We start from the raw sequence: 20025 nt of genomic DNA on the forward strand, positions 1-20025 counted from the left end.
GACTGGAGGCCAGAAACATGACTCTAAATGGATGGTAATACACATAATATGGGAAAGATCCAAAAGCTCCAGGCCCCTAAATGAGTTCATCTGTTCAATAATTGAGTCTATATGTGAGCACTGTGTGTGTGTGTGTGTGTTACATTATGAGTAGACAGGACATCTACTGTACATTTGGAGACTATATATTTAGTTAAGCAGGGTTTAATATTAAAGCAGTACATATCACTGGAGGGTGTGAAAAACTGAAACACGTTTTTCCTTAACGACTTCTCCCTGCTTTGAACGTAATGACTGTATTTCCAGTTTTCTCCAACCACAGAGACACAAGTGTTTTATGATTAGGATTTCTTCAGTCTTCAATTGTGGGTAACGTTAATCCGACTGATGAAAAGTCAGTAGTTTGATAAATAGATCAGTAAACACTAGACGTGTCAATGATGAATGTCTGAATGTCAGTTTATTCATGAATCAGATATTAACCTTTTATTGTCAAGTATTAAGTTAAGATGATAAACCAATAATACCAATACATTTGTTTATTATTGTTATATTTTTGGTTTTACACAGGAATCCAGAGGATGCACACTGGATACTGGACAGCCCTGTTGGACTTAGTATGACTCAGTTTTCATCTTTAAAGTTTGATATGTCTTATAAATTATGAAAGCTAGAAAGAGGCCAAGTGCAGGAGAATCAGGCCCTTGTCCATACAAAAGAATGTACAGACATCCAGGAATAATACAACATAAAAATAGGACAATGAAGCATCTGTGACAATGATACCTAACCAAAAGTATCTAAAACCGACATGCAACCAGCAGCAGTAAATTCATTTGGACAGTGGTGAACCAGCAAAGTGACAAAAATACCTCAAGCAGAGAATCACACTTGCACTGTAAAGTCAAAATTGCATGTTTAAAACTTGTGTGAATCCTGCCTCCTTATTTTTCCACTCCCCCAGCAACTCTCACATAGAAACACCCTCTAACACAGGCTGTCTCTCACTTATTTACATTTACATTTAGTTATTTGGCAGAAGGCCTTATCCAAAGCGACTTACAAGTGAGATGCAAAGCAAGCAAAACATCTAAGGCAAGGAGACGAACTTTAAAGTAAAAGGGCTCTAGAAAGAGCTGTTTCCTGTTTCTTGGGGTATAAGTGCAATACCTAGTGGAACCGCAGAGCTGATAAGTTTAGTCTGGGCTCTATTGAGGTGAGGGGAGGGAACCACAAGAAGTAGTTTGCTTGCAGAGCTCAGTGAGTGAGGAGGATTGTAGACCAGAATGAGGGAGTTCAAGGTGAGCTGGTGAGATATGACCAGAGCCTGAGCAATAGGTTGTGTTGTATTGTCCGAGAGGTAGGGTCTGAGCTCTCTGATGTTTTTTACATGCGTCCCAGTTTTCTCGCCAGTGCAGAGGACATTTCAGCAAGCAGCTCCTCCCTGATGCGGTCTTCCCTCCTCTGCAGCTCATGGACATAGTGCCCTCTCAGCTTCTTCATCTCCATCACCCGCCCCACTAGCTGCCTGCGTATCACGCTCTGCGCCTGTGGGGGGCGATCTGCCCTGTTGTCCACCAGCTCAGGCCTCTGGCCGCACAGAGACACAGCTCTTCTCAGATGCCCTGCATCCACATCCAGAAGCTGATCTACAGTACACATCTGACTCAGGCGGTCTGCGTGGGTGAGCACTGGGATGATGTATCCCACGACTTCATCTCCAAACAGTTCCAGGGTGGCTTGGATCGCTCGAGTAGCGTCCTGGTCGATCGTGCTGGAGCCTGGAGCCTGGAGCACCACCAGGAAGGCATGTGGTCCAGGACTGGCAAGCTTAAGACTCCTCAGAGCTTCTCTGGCTCTGTTATTGTTCCCCAGTGATGGCCCCAAAAGATCTGGAGTGTCGATCACTGTCACCTCTCTACCATCCACTAAAGTCCTGTGATTGCTGCTCTCCTTCAGGGGGCCACCCATGGGTGCCTTTGTCTCAGTGTTGCCCAACAACGTGTCTGCAAGGGAGGTTCGTCCCCCACCTGCGGGTCCAATGAGGATCAGCCTCAGGCCTGGCTTGTTGGGACTGCTGCTGGTGTGACCTATGTCTAACTCCAGTACTTCATTACCTGCACAAGTAGTTTTAGATAGACATTAAAAAACTCTGTGTAAAATGTGTGATTCTCAGTCCAGCTCCAATAAAAAAAGCAGAACTCCAAATAAATGTTTAAAGGAAAATGATGGTAGACTGACCTGTGACGACAGCAACTAGCCACCTGCACCTGGAGGAAAACGCTGCAGGTGGGGCAGATAATAAGTCAGTAGAGTTAACTTTTAATGACAGGCCTGGAATTATTGTGCAGTTCTGTCTAACCAACGTTACCCAGGCAAACTGTGTGTGAGAAAGTTTCATGACCTGTTTGCCTTCACTTAAAGTTAATTTTAAGCACACAGTGAAGAGTAAACAACATCCACCACTCACCGATGACAAACCTCCAAATTCGAGACAGCAATTTAAACACCTTCTGGATTCCTGAGATGAAAAGTCAGAAGAAGTTTTGGCACGTGACACATTTTTATTAAAGTCCTTCATGGTCACAAATGAGGGATGTTTAATATATTATGTATATCATATTTTTTACCACAAATCGTTCCCACAATGCGGCCCACCCAGCCCCATAGAGCAGTCAGACCTGGGGCAGAAAAACAGCACACATTAATAGTCGGTAGGTGATTTTATTTCATATCATACATGACTCGTGTCATGTCCTTTTTCTTATTTCATCTACTGTACAGATGAGAAAGTTTGTTTTTGTACAATAATGAACAGTTTTGCCTCTAACTCACCAGTTAAAGAGCAGAAGAGACGAACTGGCCATCGGATCAGAGCTGGGAGGGCTGCAGAAAAAAACAGGTCAAACAGTTTTACAGGTCATGATACATTACTAGGAGCTATAATAACACCATATTCAAGTTATTACATTTGGTAAATGATATCAGAGATGTGGGCAGTTAATGTGTGGTCAATGTGTGCTATATGTTGATATCTGATGCTAAAAATCAAGAGGGGCAAAGTCACCCTCACCAAAACCAGATCCAAATAAAGTTTGTAACATTGCGCTTTCTAGTTTGTAGACTCATTATCAGTGTGGAGGACGGGTTAATCAATCAGAGACACAACATGGCTGATGTGTTTCTGTTTCTACAAAGCCGTGTGAACTGAGTGACTGACTCTGTGAGAATCTGTAGAGAAGATAGCCCAACACAGTGAAAACTCCCATCTGGATGCTGTTGCTGTTTGGCCACCAGCCTAAACAGAAGAGGGGGGGGGACGGAGAATAGCATTAGTACAGCAGTATTGTTCACAACTTATCACAGGCTTTACTTTTCACCCAATGTGAAATGCAGCATGAAATCCCAGGGGGGTCTTGTTGATGAATGCAAAGCTTTGTTTGTGTGAGATAGTTGGCACATCCGTGTCCACAGACTTTCAGTTTAATGTTTTTATGGCATCACACTTTCTGTTCTTTTAGGATTCATTTAATAGCAGGAAACTTTATCGTGGTTTTCAATAAGGCAGTACAATGCTACTTGATCGATTACGTATTCATTTTTGTGTAATTGTCAGAACTGAAACGTAACAAGCTTTTAATTGCTTACATTTATTTTGAAAATCTAACCCGGAAATGAAAAGAATTACATGCAAATAACTCTTTTAAAATTTAACAGCTTTGCTGTCTGCAAACATAAAGACGCAATATTAAAGCATGAAAAGATCATAAAGTGAGTCACAAACATTCAGTCATTAACTTTTCATTTAGAGTCATCCAATAGTGTTAACACACAAATACCCCTGTTTATTACTGCAAACAGCTTCAGTGTCTTTAAAATATGTTTTGGATGATTCTAATGTTTTATCTTACCTGTAACAGCATCCTCGTAGTTGTCCTTTTCACAGCGACACTCCATTTCCCTGCAGTTCCCAGAAGTTCAGCTACTGTCAAGGCAGCGAGTATAGGTGACACACTTCTTCACCACTTCTGCTCAGAACTTTCAGTATAAAAGTCCTAAAAGTTCAAAGCAACGCCCAAGTTGACATGTTGCAACACATACACGATTGAACAAACAACTCCACTCAAAACTTAGGATCAGGGTAAGAACAGTCTACTTTGATAAGTTAGTCAACTCAGAATGACAAAAACATTCAGTCAGGTATTACCAAAACAGGAAAGCTAGATAGCTCTCAGTCTGCAGTTCAAAGGTCTATTTGAAGCCATATCTATATCAAAATGTCCCTAAGGCACCATTACCTACTGTGCAGTCACATAAACCTCTGGCAGGAGTGCCATCTACTATCAGTTTGTCAAAACCTGATGCAACTCACGTGATCAAAGTTGTATGTGAACCCTTCTTCCGGCTGCTGTGCACTCTAGCATTTGTCTGCACATTCTTGTCATCAACAAAGCAGCATGCTGGGACAACAATGCATTGAAAAGGTCCAGGTATGCAGATAATGCTGCCGTCTCTCCTTGGAAGAACACACCTTTTTTCTTGCTACAAGAATAACTGGAACTGCTGCTTAGGATGTACAGTAAATAAAACAAAGTAGATGCAAAGGTAGAAAAGCTTTTTGATTTATTAACACAAAGTGTCATCACTCGTTATGTTTTAAGTGAAGACAAATGAACACAAGGTGTTTTTTTGTTTTTAATTTACATTCTACTGCAGATAGTAGTACAAAGCTGCACTGGGACGTGTTGCCTTTCAAAATATGGCTGGAGACGTTTGGAATCAGCAGCAGACAGAATGATCACAGAGAGTCAGAGAGTCACTCCTCACGAGCTCAGACGTGCAATCAGAGCATCTATCAGCTCCTGCTTCTTGGTCCCAGTGGTGCGAACCCCAAACTGCTTACAGGCCTCCTTCAGCACGGGCACTGTCAGCTTTCCCAGGGTGCCGTTCTGCACACGGGCTCTCAGCTCGTCTTCTGGCATCTCCACTTTGGATTTCTTTTCAGCTCCACCTCCGGTATCTGCTGCAAGTTGATGAGTGGAGAAAACATTCAGCCAAAAGAGTAATGTAATTTTTACTGTACTGTTGCATGTAATGACAACTGGACAGATGTAACTGAACCAGTGTCATTTTAAAAGTACTTAATCAAACAGCTGCTGGGTCTGTGTATTAGGTGAGTACAGTTCAAACTGATGTTAACACCAAGCAAAAAACAACGTACACAGAGTGAGAAGTAACTTTAAATATTTCTCTTGTGTCTGTAGCTCTGACCTGTTTTGCGCTTGGCGGCTGGTTTATTCTCAGGATTGTAGTTGGCAGGGTAGACCAGATCTTTAAACTCCTGGACTAGAGGACCCAGACGGTGGTCAATCTGTTCCACCTTTGGCACTGATACAGAGATGCAGAGAGAGGAAGAAAGTGTCAGAAAAAACAAAACAAAACAAAACAAGAAAAAGTTCTGTCAGAAGAGGAAAATGAAGAACCAGGATTAGTGTTTTTGTCTGTATCTTACTGATGAGGTCCTCTGTGTCCTCTGGAGCCATCATATCCAGAGCCAAAGCTTCCAGGTTCCTGTAATGCTGCTGGATGACTGGGTTTTCAAACGCGTCACTCCTGCATTTCATTTGATAGAATGAGAATATGTTACTGAAGGAAACCTACTTCTTATAAGCAGATATAGTATCTGTTATTTCTAATTTTGTTATTATAACATCTATAAATCCTGCAAGAGAGATATGATGATGTTATGTAGAATTACAGAATTTGGCAAAGTACAAAGCACAATAGGTGCAAAGCATTGCATGTGCAGCTACCTGTATTTAAAGCGGAGCTTGGAGACGATCTCTTTCATCTTGTCCACCTGCGTTTGTGTGGCAGATGGGTGCTGGGGAGGATCCAGAGTCCGTATGTCATCAGCATATGGCAGGTAGATTACATTGAAACCTGACGTAGAGTTGACAAGGTTCAGCTACAGTCCACTAAAGTAACCTAAACTATATATATATATATATATATATATATAAATAATATATTTGCTTGTCTTGCTTATCAATAAAAAACTCTTTTAAAGCTTAGACTACTTTATTTATCACACTGGGGCTTATTTAACATGTCAAACCCAAGTATTTACCTGGTGGTGTGATCTGTACTTTCCCCTCGCCGACCTCCTCCTTCTGTGGCACCAGAGCAGCAAATCGAGGAGGGTAGTTTCGTCTGGAGATGCAACGGCACAGCGCAAACACATTCTTCTCGCTACACTTTTCCAACAAGGCAGAGAACAGACACGCGCTTCCTGAGGGAAAAAAATAATTAAGCTGTGAGAAAAAGAACCAACAATTTCATTTTAAAAGCTCAGTTATGCAGTATCACAATATGCAGTTTTAATTCTCTCAATAAACATCTCTCATAAAATAAGTGTGTAGTTTTCACCTTGTCAAGGAGAAATCAAGACGTTTCACAAACCCCACTTTAATGCATTACAATGTCAGCTGCTGCAAGTGTATGACTGTGACCTAATTAAATAAATATTTTTGTGTAAACGTGACGACTTATTCTCTGTTTGTGTGAAGCTTGCTCATGATCTATGCCCCTAATGAAGACACGCCCAGTCGACCTCTGTTTAGGGAGTGGATGTGCATGGTGTCGTGTGTGGTTATATGACTACATGTGTTGTTAGATTTAGCAACTTTTTGAGTTGAGCTATATACATTTCAAAATTCTTATTAATCTTTGTATTTTCCTTGATAACCAAGCAAGCAGCCTCATGATAATATTTGTTCACTATCATATCGTAATAGTCTCCACGATATTCCCAAACTGAGAATATAGTGCAGTGCTACTTGAGCTCATTTAGAACCTCATGGTATACCTAACTGCAATAACAAATTAATGCACAGATATACCATAATGTTTTATAGTCTTTTTCAAATCCAACACAATTTAAAATCCATAATATCAATAAGCAAAAAGGACATATTAATAATTCATCTTTCTTTAATTTCTTCCTATTAAATCTAAAGTAAATCCGACACAGAAATAGAGTTACCTTTCACCTCATCCTCCTCGGGATACAGGAAAACAGCAGGTCGAATGTGGTGGTGAAGTTTGAGCCGCTCCATAGGTTTGAATCCAATCAGAAATAGTCCAGGGTCATCAAACTTCTTGATGGCGTCCACCTCGTCCCTCTCCATTACTATTTTCCTTTTACCATACACCTATGGCAGATGTGTAAGAACAAAGAGGAAAAGAAGAACTAACAAAGTCACAAATAATTAATGAATTCAGTGGCTATATGATGAATTTTTCTGGGTAATTTTTCTGTGTTTAGTCGTTTATGATCATGCTCTTATAGAAGGTAATAACTCTTCATTTAGGATGCATTGTTGGTTAGTTATTATAAAACCTCACACTATGTGTACACATGATATATATCACAGTTCAGTTAAATCCTTCACAAATTACGCTTTCCTGAATATTAAAACAATCACAATTAGCATTATAATCAGCTCTGGTCTTACCTGGGCTTTCTTTATCTCACTGGGCAGTAGCAGGCTGCCAGTCTGGGTGTGGAAGGTGCGGGTTTTGCTGCGGACCGGCTCGTTGGTTTCCCTGTAAAGTCTGATGGCTCCAGGTTTTCGGGCTGAGACAGCAGTTGCATAAATTCCCACTGCTATGTTTATGCCCTCACCAAGACACAGGTTTAACCTAAAGACAGCAAAAAACATGATAGAAGGATGAAAAAAAGAGAGAGAAGTAGAATTAAGGCACCAACAAATACTAACCAAAAATAAGACAAAGGCATGCAAATATGGAAATGCTAACTTATCACTTATCTCTACCTGGCCATGGCTCTCTTCTTCTGCTCCTTTGCTCGCACCCTCTTCTTCAGGTCCTCCAGTTTGTCACTAGGCTCCAGCTGCAGCCCCAACTCACTCTCATCCTCCGGTGGACTCACAATGTCACAAAAGAACAGAGAGACATCGAAGCCGCCTGGTTTCATCAGGTGCATCAAATCAATAACAACACCTATGAGAGACCACATAAGTCAGTGAGGCCTTACAGAAATTAAACAGATTTCGCCTGCAATGTAAAGTTTTAATGTACAAATACATTTGTATCATCAGTCTAAATCTGAATATGGGACTTTGGTAGAGAATGACCAATTATAAATTATGGAGTAAAATTATGTTGTTAGGTGTTGCACCTGTAATACTGCTGTTTTACAGTTAAAGCTTTTCTGTAATGCTGGCCTTTGCCTCAGACCCACCTGTCTCTTTGAGGTCACTGGCCTTAGTACGAGCCTGTCGGTCCTTCGTGCTGTCGCCCCCGTGTGGCTCATCTCTGCATGTGAAGATCATGAGCCTCTTGTGTGAGAGTCGAAGCTTGATGTCATTGTAGAGGTTGGCGCAGCACCACAGGGCGTCTCCTAGTGATGTCTCCCCACTGCCCATGGTTTCTGCTGCAAACTGTGCACCCTTTTCCCCTCGCAGAGCTTCCACGTCCTGCACACGCTTTGCACCTGTAAAAAATATTTTAACATTTTGAAATACTCAATATTTTAATAAGATGCTATGAAAGACATTTTTAGCAAGTGACAACATCAACTTGAAGAAGTAATGTTAGCCCCTGGATCAACATTTTACCCCATTTAATCCAAATACACACTATCTGGTTAAGAGGAATTGCTTACGGTTTATTTTTTGCTAGACATGCAATATTGACTAAAATGCACAAACTCTAAAATGACATGCAATAGCAATAAGAAGTTACAATATGTGAATACATACACTGAATAATACCTGTACCCACATTTGTGTTTGCAGTAAAATATTAGCATTATAGATGAAGTGTGATCATAATGTTCTTACCAGGTTCGTCGAGGTCGTGGTACACATAAACATGCTTGAATGAGTTCCTGGGGTTTTTACTTTGTTCTGTGCCAAAGAAGACAAGAGCCACCAGGTCTCTGTGACTACTGATGATCTTACTGGTATACACACTGCGCACAACCTACAATGACAGGACACACACATTTATTGTCATAATATTGATACAGTAAATCTGAGAACATAAGTAACTAATAAGATATTTCTGTAATAATGATGCAGGAAAGCTTTACATTTTTTATAGTCAGAACAACTTACAATTAACAGTGCCTCTCCCAACCTACGTGCCTCTCCTATATATTATCTGAGATAACTCCTGGCAATTCCCAAGCAGCAAAAAAAAAACCAAACAAACAAAAAACCAAACAAACAAAAAACATCTTACCTGCATTGTCATGTCAAAGTTGGAGGGCTGTCCCTCCTCTCCTGTGATGAACATTTCTTTGGAGGCATCAACCAAAAAGACCAAACTGTCTCTTCCCGTGATCTTGTAGCCTCCTGACAAAGGCAGGATTTGTTGGATTTAACTTTAAAAGTTCTAGTAATTTGAATACAGCTTTTAAACATGCATTAATTATTATTAATTGAAGTTCACAACACAAAATTGCACAGCATTAAAGTGTGACCTAATCAAACTTGTCATATACATTTCCAATTCTTTAACTGGTGAAATATGATTAAAAAAAAGGAAATAACGTTGCAAATCTAGCAGAAAGAAATCATGACCCTGCGGAGCATTCATGTCACCTCCAGACTGCTCTCCTTCCTCCTGCTCTTCATCCTCATCCTCATCCCGGTAGTAGGCGTTCCACTCTGCCATTAGAGCTGTCAAAGAGCAAGAACAGGACACATAAATAAGCCTGAAAACTGCTGCAGTGATAGATATTTAAAACGTTTTGATGTAGTGCTGCATGTGCGCTCTCACACTGAGGGACATGTGGGATACGTGTAGTGACTGCTGCCTAACTTCGACGCTTAATTACTTATTTCACGTCCTCCACAAAAACTTCCAGAGAATAGCGGTCATTTGAAGCAAATGAGTGCTGTACGTAACAACGTTAATCCGAGAGCACACTGTGCAAAGGATAAAGTACATCATAAACACTACCAATGTTTATTACAACACTATTCACGCTTAACTAAATAAACGCTAACCCTGGGTTTAGCCATTCAAACTAACATTAGCTAGCTTAGCTTGTAATTAGCTACACTTACTTTAACTAGACGCTTGGTGAATAACTATATATATTACACACAAAGTATATGAAGTACACGCATTAAAATAACAACATATAACTTAGCTATAGTTAATAAATCATTGCAAAAACACACAACTACTTACCAAGACACACTCTTGAACAAGTCCGGACAACACTGGCGCGTTCAACACATGAACGAGCACGCTCGTACGGACGGCTCGTCGCCTATAGGACGCCTGTCTGTCAATCAAAGCTGCTGTCCAATCCTAGTGGGGAGGGCGGGGTTTTCTGCAGGGAGGCTCGTCTCCGGTGAAGTGTCCCTCACGCGCTCCACGCCGGTGCCAACTGACAGTCGTGTTATTGTTTACAGTCGGACAGTGACACAGCACCGGCAGTAACAGGAGGCTTTTATAACGGGCTGTACTTTATTAGTATACTTATTACTTACCTTTTCAAGTAGTGTCTGATTTGGTTTTATATCTTAGTTCAACAATAGGCTTTTTATTAAAGTTTTGTGTGCTAGCTACCGGCAACTAGCTAGTCGGCTAACTTTTGGTGGGTGTGAGTCAGCTAACTTAGCTAACTTTGAGCTAAGTTAGGTTCTGTTGTCATTTTGAAGAAATCCCTCTGTGTCAGCATGGATCACACCGACTCTTATCCTGTAAAACTTTACATCTACGACATGTCCCGAGGCATGGCCCGGCAGCTGAGTCCTCTCATGCTAGGTGAGTTTCTGACGAGCTACCTGTTCATGAAATCCGTAGAGAGTGCGCTCCAGGCCTGGGGGAGAAGCCAGGAGACAGCGGGGATGTTCTTAGGCCTGAGCTATAATTTTACAGATTTACAAATAGACATGATCCATGAATAAGTTTGGGATAGTTTTTCTGTTCATGTTTTTTATATTTTGTGTTCATAGGCAAACAACTTGATGGGATATGGTAAGTGCATCTTTTGATAGGAAATTTTGTAGTAAGTCAGAAAATATTCAATTACTTATAGTGAGCTACTTTTGAAAGCTTGATTTAATATAATTATGTGTTCTGGTGGCTTACAGGCACACTGCTATTGTGGTCCATGGAAAGGAGTACTTCTATGTTGGAGAAGGCATCAATAGTTGTTCACCTGTATGAATCTGCTGTGTATTTTTCTTCAGACTTACTACACATAAACACACATAAATCCAAATTGGTTCAGAAACAGCTTTGGTCAAAGTGATGAATGTGTTTGTGTTATAGGGTGGCACCCCTTTGGGTGAGCCTAACTCCATTGTTGACCTGGGCTTCACTGAGGTACCTGAAGAGATATTTATGGAGCATCTGACTTCACTGGAAGAGTCCACATACAGGTAAAAACTGAAATTTTGAGTGGCTAGGTAGGGGACCTCTTTATCACAACAGTACTCATTACAGGAAATAAACATGTTTAAACATTTGTTCACTTCTCCATAATTGTGATAACAACAATAATTTCCTTTTTGAAAACTATTTGAATCAGTTATGAGGCATCATTATCATGCTTAATTTATATTTAAAGTCCATACATCTAATGTCTTATTCCTCAGTTGATACTGTTATCTCTCAGTCAAAATGTCTCTCTCTATCTTGTCTTTTCCTGCCACTCACCTGCCCCCCTCCACCCTGTCTGGCCTCTCTGTCTGCTCTCTTCCTCTGTCTCCTTTCTTTTGCATTAAACAGAAGTGACAAGTACAACTTGTTTGAGCACAACTGCAACACTTTCAGCAACGAGGTGGCTCAGTTTCTTACGGGTAAAAAGATCCCATCGTACATCACAGACCTTCCATCCGAAGTACTATCCACGTGAGTGAACTCACTTTGACAAGCTTCATAATGTTCCTAAACTCAATGCACAATTACTGTATGAAGATACAAATCCACCGTAGAAAGGAACTATTAAAACGTGTTCAGATCCAAGGTTGTTCAGCCCAAACACGTTAACTAAAGTACAAACAGGTAAAGGAGAATAGCAAATTGCATCACCTCACCTCAAATATATCCTGTGGTGTTCTGAATTTTCAAGACTGATGATGTCTTGTGTGAGATGATGTGATGGTGTCCTTTTCCTTCCCTCGTACCTCCCTAAGGAGATGACACAGAAAGAACTATATGCATTAACATCCATCACAACATTTAGAAATTTGAAATTGATCAGTGTTACATAAGCAAATTGCTTGCAATAGCACTAAAATAATATGGAAATGTTAGTTGTGACACTGTATAACTGCTGACTGTTATTTATCTCTTTCTCCATGTGAGATTTTCTCCTTCCCATTTTTCTCCTTCTGTAATTTGTTTCCTTTCTTTATACCGTTCGGTTTCAGTGTAACTGTACAGCTGTTTTTCCTCTGTAGGCCATTTGGCCAGGCTCTCCGTCCCTTACTGGATTCCATCGTCATAAATCCTGGAGGCAACAACATAACTGGACAACGGTAGATGGGGTGGGCATGTAAAACAAAACAAAACAAGCTTGGTTGAGAGGGAGGGCATTCTATATGATCCACCAGCCTCAACCTAAACCTTTATTTTATCTGTGACTCTGGTGGAGAGGCCCATCATGTGGCAATTGGTATCAGCTTTATTTCTGTTTTGGCACATCAATTTTAAGGTGTGCCAGGCTCTAGGGCTGTGGGACTAATAGAATTATACTGGGTGCTATGCATTACATACAGATACAAGTGCAGATACACATCCTCTTTATTTGTTTTTGAATTCATCATTTGCCACATTACCCTTACTACTGCCAATATTTATAATTTCTTTTTCTTTTAGTTTTTAAAAAACTTTGTTTATTGGCTTTTACACACCCTAATGTGCCTACAAAACCATGGAGAAAGAAACAAAAATGTAAAAAGTGTGCTGCAAACATAGTAGAAGGCTACAAGTCATGTAGACAAACACTGGTAAAAAATTAGTCAAAGCATGAAAATAAGCAGAATAGGCCCCTGAACAGCGATCAACATAAGTAAAAAAAAAAAATCAAAAATCAAAAAACATAATACAGTAATAGTGCAGAAATAAAAGAGAAACTTAATATAATCAAATTAAACAGTGGTGATGATGATAATAGTAATAATGACAAATAAACAAATAATGAGAAAGCATTGTAGATCTTGTAAATACGGTGTACAATCTTGCATCTATGTGAGACTGTCTCTGGCACAGGAAGAGGTTTTATGGACACACCTGAGAATCCTCGCCCACACCTGTACTGAAATAGATTCCCTGAGATCCACGTTCCCCAGAGATTTGAAGGAATCCACACCATCATTCTCTACTGAGGTGCTTGTTATTGCAGCCTGTTGATTTGATTTATGTGTACAGAGTAATTGTAACATGAAAGTAATGAATAGAAATAGACCATTGGGTTACTTATGAACAGAATCATGTTTTCTTTATATATGCAGAATATAACCAGCTTTTACCTGACCAGCTCTAAACCAGTAAAAGCCTGAAACATAGTGCAGCCTTCTCGTGCTTCTTCTGGCTCTGGCCTTGTCTCGTCACCATATTATTAACAGCGGAGAGCTCCACATATTTACCATGTACATCCAGACTTCATAGTTGTGGGCCTTCATTCATCATCAGGAATCAGTTTATTATCATTTATTTATTTATTTATTTTTTTTTAGCAAAGCCAGTACTTGTAATCTCCGCTAATGGGCCTTATCATGTCTCCAAGGGTTTTTAATCCTCTAAATGTGCCTTTTTTAATAATGATTTTTTGTTTTTCTCTTTGGCAACCAACATGGATTAGTGTCAACAAACAAATAGTGAAACATTCCAAAGGTAAACAGGGCGCATGATTGTGACTGTCTGAGAAACATGTTGAGGAGCATTTTATAACTACAGAACATAGGATAGTTTATAGTAATACAGGACCAATCATCAGTACATGTTTAAGTTTCTTTACTTTAGAGATGTTGAGTTTATAAAGACAAGCCTTATGTCTGACAACACAGAATGTTTAAGAATTTGCATAGTTTGTATTTACATGATTAAACCATTTATAGTAAATCATATGTACTGCAGTTTTTAAGCTAACAGCTTTTTACCTCTGTTAGCATGTGGGTATTAATCACTGTTTTCTTTCAGTACTGCATTTTCTGGGTTTTAGGCCAAAACTATGTGTGAGTTACCTTTCTGAATACATCGTACTTACAGCACAGCTATTTTTAACATACGACATGTTAGCACAGTTTAATTTACTACTGTTAGGCCTATTTGATCAGACTTAAATTGCGTTACATTAAAAAGTGTTACATAAAATGTCTAAAAATTGTGTCACAAATCACAATGCTCCGTACCTTTCTTAACAATTAAAATATTTAATATATTTAATCAGGCTTAGGTATTTGTATTTGTTTGAACCTGAAACAAAATTTAAGTAAAAGATTAAAACGTATTAAAAGTGGTACGTTTACTGACACTGTGCACTTTGTTAAATGTCCGACATCAGAAACTTGACTCAAGTTGTGACATTAAAATGTTCTTTATTTCTTAAACTTGTGCTCCGACCTGTTTTCTGTCAAATAACGGCTTCTCACCACCCTCTTGGTACAATATATGAAAAACATTGTCATTTTTTATGTTTTCTGTGGACAGATAAGTGAATTTTAAAATTGGTAGATTAGGAATTGAGGCCCCCTCACTGAAGCCCTGGGTTCTTGTAGTAACACCTACAACCCATGAGGTGGCGCCACAGATTCACAGCCTCTGCATCTAGTTCATGTCTACAGCACATCAAGGCATTACATAAATCTTGAACATGTTCACATTTCTGAAATTGATGGGTGAATTAGTGGTTACTGGGACAGGTTTGGTGATTGTCACTTCTTCAAATCTCAGCTTGGCTAATTTGTGATAATGTGGTTTAAAAGAACGTTGTCCTCCAACTATTTAAGAGGAGCTGCTGACAGTGAAACAGCTGCTTTTCACCTGTATTCTCATCAGTGACACTGATTTGGCTTATTCTCAGTTGCACATGCAGCTTGATTAGATAATAACTGCAGTAAAGTGTGTTTCTGGCTGCAGGGCGTCGGTCTGTGAAATGAAGGTATCTGCTGCTCGTTGAAGGGTTTTTCCCAGAGGTCCAGTGTTTCTTTGATACAAACAAAGCAAACCAACGCTTTAGGTTAATTTTACAGTCTTTAATGTTTCATTTTCAAAAGTGGCAGTGGCTGCTACTAAACAATCGTCTGTAAAGAACATTTTGAGTATAAACGAGTTGTAATAAGAAGCACAGGTACATGGAGTGTGCAATATACTGACACCTCTTTGGATTTACTTGGTTATCATAATCTCATAATTAGCACTTACACATTTATTTATTAGTAGTTCTGTTCTCCTTTATATTCTTTACATATATTTTATAGTGCAAGTTACTCACAGGTTCACAGTGCCAAAATGGGGTTGTTTGCTCCTAACAGTGAAAAAGTTAAACTCAGTCCTTATACACAGCATTAAATATCACAACCCGCCTCCCTGCAAATATTCTAATTCAAATCAAATTTACTCTCACCACCACTGGCTTTTTTAACGCCTTCTTGCTTATTAGTAGTCATTCCTTCACAATAGAAACGCTGTCTAGATTTTAGACAACTTGTCTTCTTTATTGTTGCTCTATGCTACATTAGCAGTTCTTCTGCCACAGTGTGACGTACAGCACACTAGACTTATTTTAACCTGCATATTGCACATTATATACTGGATGTAACGGGAGCTTCCCCACAACAACAACAACAACAAAAAAAAAATACAGATCTCCCTATGTTGCATGTTCCTAAAATCATCATGAAATAATACAATTTGACACTGACGGCAGTTTTAGTATAATAGATACTCTCAGAAGTGAAATGACTTGATGCAGCCCTTAGTTTAACAAAATACATAGGAAATGACACAAAATATGACATATAAACATATTTACATAATGAAAGCACAACAGATCATTTCTAGTTTGTGTTTACACTATATACAACCTAAAAAAATACCATGTATTCAAAAGATTGAAATATCATCTACTCAAAATGTCAAACATTTACTACAAATAGATGAAAGCAGTATTTAGTTCCATCTGCAGAGAACCAAGTCGTAGCCTTGTTTTATGTGGGGGGGGGGAATTCATGATTTCAAACTCAGACAAATGTTGAAAGCACTTGTTCACTGCAAACATCTAAAAGCTTTATTGCTTCTAAAACTTATTTAGTGCCTCCCAACTAGCAGATCTCAATGTTTTTCAGAGTGTTAGTGCCTACCCAGGTTGCTTTGCTGCACCTCTAATTAGAAAAAAGGGAGTAATTACAGACATGAAGGATTTCTGCATGAACATTATAAGAGTTCCTCATGCAGATTATTAACACTACAGTGTGTATAAATACGTTTACCCCCTCGGCGGTTTTTATCTTTCGTTCTTTTACACTGAATCATGCAGCTTTGGCTGACTTACACATTTAGATAGTGTCTTAGAGTAATGCATTAATAGTCCAGCGAAGCCATAGATTTTATTATTTTTTAAATTTAGAAAAACTCTCTGCACTGTTTAAACAAGTCAAAATACATGACAGCTTTCAAACTAAATGGACTACTATGAGTACTTTCAGTGATTGTTTTACAAATGGGGATTGAATTCTTATGCAACTGGCATGGTATGCTAATATGTTGCCTTTCACATTAAACTACACAAGAAGGGACTTCATCCATCTAAACAAACAAACAACAAAACAAAACAAAAATCATCCCTTGGTTGTAAAGTGCACCATTTCTTTAGCAGGTATAAAGTTTATTCTTTTCAATCTTCATGTGTAGCAGCTGGGACCATGAAAAGAGCAGTTTTTATGTAGTCGGTCACTTTTAGTGGCTGGAGATTTAAATAATTGTCTTAATTTGTTACATAAATCCATTATTAGTAACTACAGGGAAGAATTCAAAACTTGTTTCCATACAGTATGAACTTTAGTTAAGTTTAGTTTAGTTAAAATACTTTTCCATGTTTATACAGCGTTGTAGTTCTCTGTCTAACACTCTGAGAGGTTTAATGATTATTTGACAAATATGTGTTTGTTTTTTTTGTTGGTACATTTTTGACCTGACTGTGTGTCTGTTTGTGACATCTCTCATCTCTCTCTCTATTTCCCTTTGAGATATCCACAAAAGCAATAAGCTTTTGTGATTTTACCCTCAACAATTTAACTGTGTGATTTGTTACTTTTTATTGTTGTCATTTACCAAAAACTTCCTTTAATTATACGTTTATAATAATAGATCACAGGAGGAGTGTGAAAGGTCACTCCGATTCATAGAGAATTATCACCTGACTCTTGCAGTGTCTCTCATCTTTGAAAGGATTTGAGGAAGGTTAAGCCTTCAGCTCAGACTATAGCTGTCTCACAGAACAAAAGACATTTAAAGTTTCAGACCCGTATGTTGTGTTGTAAACACCTAAAATGAGATTTGGAGATGCTAAGTAGACGCTTTTTGCATATCAATCACTGTTAGAGATGTTTTAATGTGGGTTGACAAGTCTCCAGAGCTGCAACTAAAATTTTGGGAGTTGGTTAAATGTCATAACTTTATGTGATGTCACATCTCAAAAACATTTTGTTTTGTATTGTTTGTGTAATTATGCTGCATTTAGCAGTTTGGCCTTGGTTTAAGCTCTTTTGTTGTGTTTCCATCTCTTTTTTTTTTTTTACCCTTAACTCATCTGCTATAAAACCACTCCACACTTTCACCAAATAAAAAGCGTAGCATCACCTGTCAGCTGCTTTAGCTCAACTAATATTTCAGAACCTTATGGAAGCATTTCTGGACATGTGCGATCATCATTAACAGTTTTCCTGTAGGTTTTGCAGATGTAAACCTTCACCGGCATGAACACTTGGAAGCGTTGCATTAACTGTGCACATTCATAGCAGTGGCCACAGCTCTGCACAGTGTCCTCTGCTGTCCAGCCTACACAGGCGACATGAGAAATGTCTCATGCTCCAGGCCTGAAAATGCCTCAGTGGATCCCCCTGCAATGAAGCCTGTGGGTTGGAAATTACACACAGGCTTCCACACACGTCCTCACACGCTGAGTTATAAGCCAGACAGTTCAGTAGTGAGAGAGCCAGATCCACAGTGACTCCTTCCTTTTCCTTCCCCCAAGGAAGGAAAACACGCAGTCATGTACGTTTGTTTTTCTATTTTCAATTCTCCCTTTCTCTTCTTTTCTAAAGAGTCCCAGCCCCTGGCTTTCGTGTTGTTCCACTCATTCCTTCTCTCCTCCTCTCCAGTCAGGATGGAGGCTGATGGGAGCTGACATGATGGTGGCATTGTCCTCACCGTCGAGTTAATGTGGCCCCGGGGATGCTGTCCCTGTAATACTGGGCCTGATGGCACAGAATGCAAAGCGCTTCATCGTAGAAAGAGGGGTGGGAGAGGCCAAAAAAGGGAGAGGAACGAATGAAGAGAACACAGCTGTGCATGGAGGTAGACTGAGAGATGCAACAGAGTAGAAGTATTTTTACAAGAACAGGAGGAAGCTTGCACAAAAAAGCATGTATGGGACCTGGAAATACCCTGGGAAATGATACCTTTAGAGGATCTATGATTAAACAGAACTAAACTGTAGATGACATAAAGCTGATTTATCTCTTAATTCTTAAATCTTCCAAAATAAATGCAAATTTTAATTCTTCCTTTTACTGCCAAATGCTGTCACCAATTAACAGTTTTCCTAAACTATTCAGCCTGATGAAAAAACTCAACCTTCTGCTAAAAATCAAAATGGCAAAGCTGTATTATTATGTTATATATATTATATTATTATTATTATGAAGGAAATATTACCTTTTTATCCATTCTTTGTTGAATTTCTGCTCCTATTTGCTAATTTACATGTTCCTGGTTTTATGTGAGGGATTTAAACAGTAGCCTTCAGGAACTGTTTGACATTTTGGGGAAGAAAATATATTTGCTAAACGTTTGAGAGGTAGATGAAACCATCAATTCTACCGTGTCTGTACTCCATACGAGAAAACAACTAGCCTGTGAAAAGGTAATAAAATTCACCTGTTAGCACCTCTAAAGCTCATTAATTCACACGTTATGTATTGTTTATTTAATCTGGACAAAAACTTAAATGTTAAAAAATGACACATTTGTACACAGTAACAGTCGTCACGGCTGTTAAGCTAAGATAACCACCTACTGACGGGAGCTTCATTTCCAGCAGCACACAGATTTAGGGGTTGCCAGGTAAATTAACCTTGAGTGGTGCTTGAGATCAAACTCCTGTAGGTGAATCACAGAAACAGATCTTAAATGTAATCTGTAAATTTAAAATAGCTGCATGTTGAAACTGAAGTGGTGTTGAAATTGTTAATAGTAGGAGGTATGACCTGCTTAGTCCAGCTTTTACCAGTCACAGGATCCTTGTGGAAGAATTTTTATTAACCAACCCGATCACAGGTTGAGGTTATTTTGCATCCTCATGTGTCAATGGTTGGCTGTTTAAAACTACTTGACTCCTGCAAAATATGACTTGAAACCAACATATTCAGTAAAACATTTTCATTTTTGTTGTTCTGTCATCCTCCGCCTGCCTCTATTACTCTATGTCCTGCACAACCACAGGTATGAAACCACACTGCAGGACGAAACTGTAGTCGTTGAGAATCTGTAAAGGCCATGTGACCTATAGGAGCCTGAGCGTGGTGTTAAGTAACCTTGGTAGATTTCCTTACATGTAGACTCTGTAAACGTTACATGATCAGTGTAGCAGAACATTGCAAGCGTCCATTAAGAAGAGTCTAATGTGTGTAAGTGGTGATTCTGCTGTGCTGTTTCTCTCCTGAATCTTATTAAAACACGTCTTTTCATCTCGTAAATCTGTCTCCCCTCACATGTTGGGCCAACTCTCTCAAACTTCGGCATTTACTCAAC

At 39.2% G+C, this 20025-nt stretch overlaps 3 protein-coding genes across 6 annotated transcripts; 1 reads left to right on the forward strand and 2 right to left on the reverse strand.

Annotated features, from left to right (window-relative positions):
• Window positions 1-434: 434 nt before the first annotated feature.
• LOC113156442 (GTPase IMAP family member 1-like) lies at window positions 435-4486 on the reverse strand. 4 transcript variants are annotated; one of them, XM_026351595.1, is made up of 8 exons: window positions 4373-4486; window positions 3912-4055; window positions 3221-3298; window positions 2836-2886; window positions 2631-2681; window positions 2471-2521; window positions 2242-2283; window positions 435-2117 (listed from the first exon to the last, which is right to left on the reverse strand). In XM_026351595.1, exons 2-8 carry the CDS (start codon window positions 3955-3957, stop codon window positions 1387-1389), a joined length of 1050 nt encoding a protein of 349 aa, XP_026207380.1. In that variant the 5' UTR covers window positions 3958-4055; window positions 4373-4486; the 3' UTR covers window positions 435-1386. The 4 variants fall into 4 exon arrangements, with proteins under 4 accessions (XP_026207380.1, XP_026207381.1, XP_026207383.1 ...); XM_026351596.1 differs by lacking the exon at window positions 4373-4486 and adding an exon at window positions 4299-4358; XM_026351598.1 differs by lacking the exon at window positions 4373-4486 and adding an exon at window positions 4303-4322.
• Window positions 4487-4606: 120 nt separating this feature from the next.
• Window positions 4607-10278, reverse strand: xrcc6 (X-ray repair complementing defective repair in Chinese hamster cells 6). Its single transcript, XM_026350557.2, has 13 exons — window positions 10228-10278; window positions 9633-9710; window positions 9271-9383; window positions 8868-9009; window positions 8267-8518; window positions 7839-8025; window positions 7518-7704; window positions 7046-7214; window positions 6131-6292; window positions 5814-5943; window positions 5513-5613; window positions 5272-5388; window positions 4607-5023 (listed from the first exon to the last, which is right to left on the reverse strand). Exons 2-13 carry the CDS (start codon window positions 9703-9705, stop codon window positions 4824-4826), a joined length of 1833 nt encoding a protein of 610 aa, XP_026206342.1. The 5' UTR covers window positions 9706-9710; window positions 10228-10278; the 3' UTR covers window positions 4607-4823.
• A 145-nt stretch (window positions 10279-10423) lies between these two features.
• On the forward strand, window positions 10424-14603 carry desi1b (desumoylating isopeptidase 1b). Its single transcript, XM_026352061.1, has 6 exons — window positions 10424-10809; window positions 11001-11022; window positions 11139-11208; window positions 11320-11429; window positions 11779-11901; window positions 12453-14603. The coding sequence occupies exons 1-6, from the start codon at window positions 10722-10724 to the stop codon at window positions 12532-12534; spliced, it is 495 nt and encodes a 164-aa protein (XP_026207846.1). The 5' UTR covers window positions 10424-10721; the 3' UTR covers window positions 12535-14603.
• The last annotated feature ends 5422 nt before the right edge of the window (window positions 14604-20025 follow it).

The sequence above is a fragment of the Anabas testudineus genome, chromosome 19 (assembly GCF_900324465.2).
Source record: "Anabas testudineus chromosome 19, fAnaTes1.2, whole genome shotgun sequence".
NCBI classification, from domain to species: domain Eukaryota; kingdom Metazoa; phylum Chordata; class Actinopteri; order Anabantiformes; family Anabantidae; genus Anabas; species Anabas testudineus.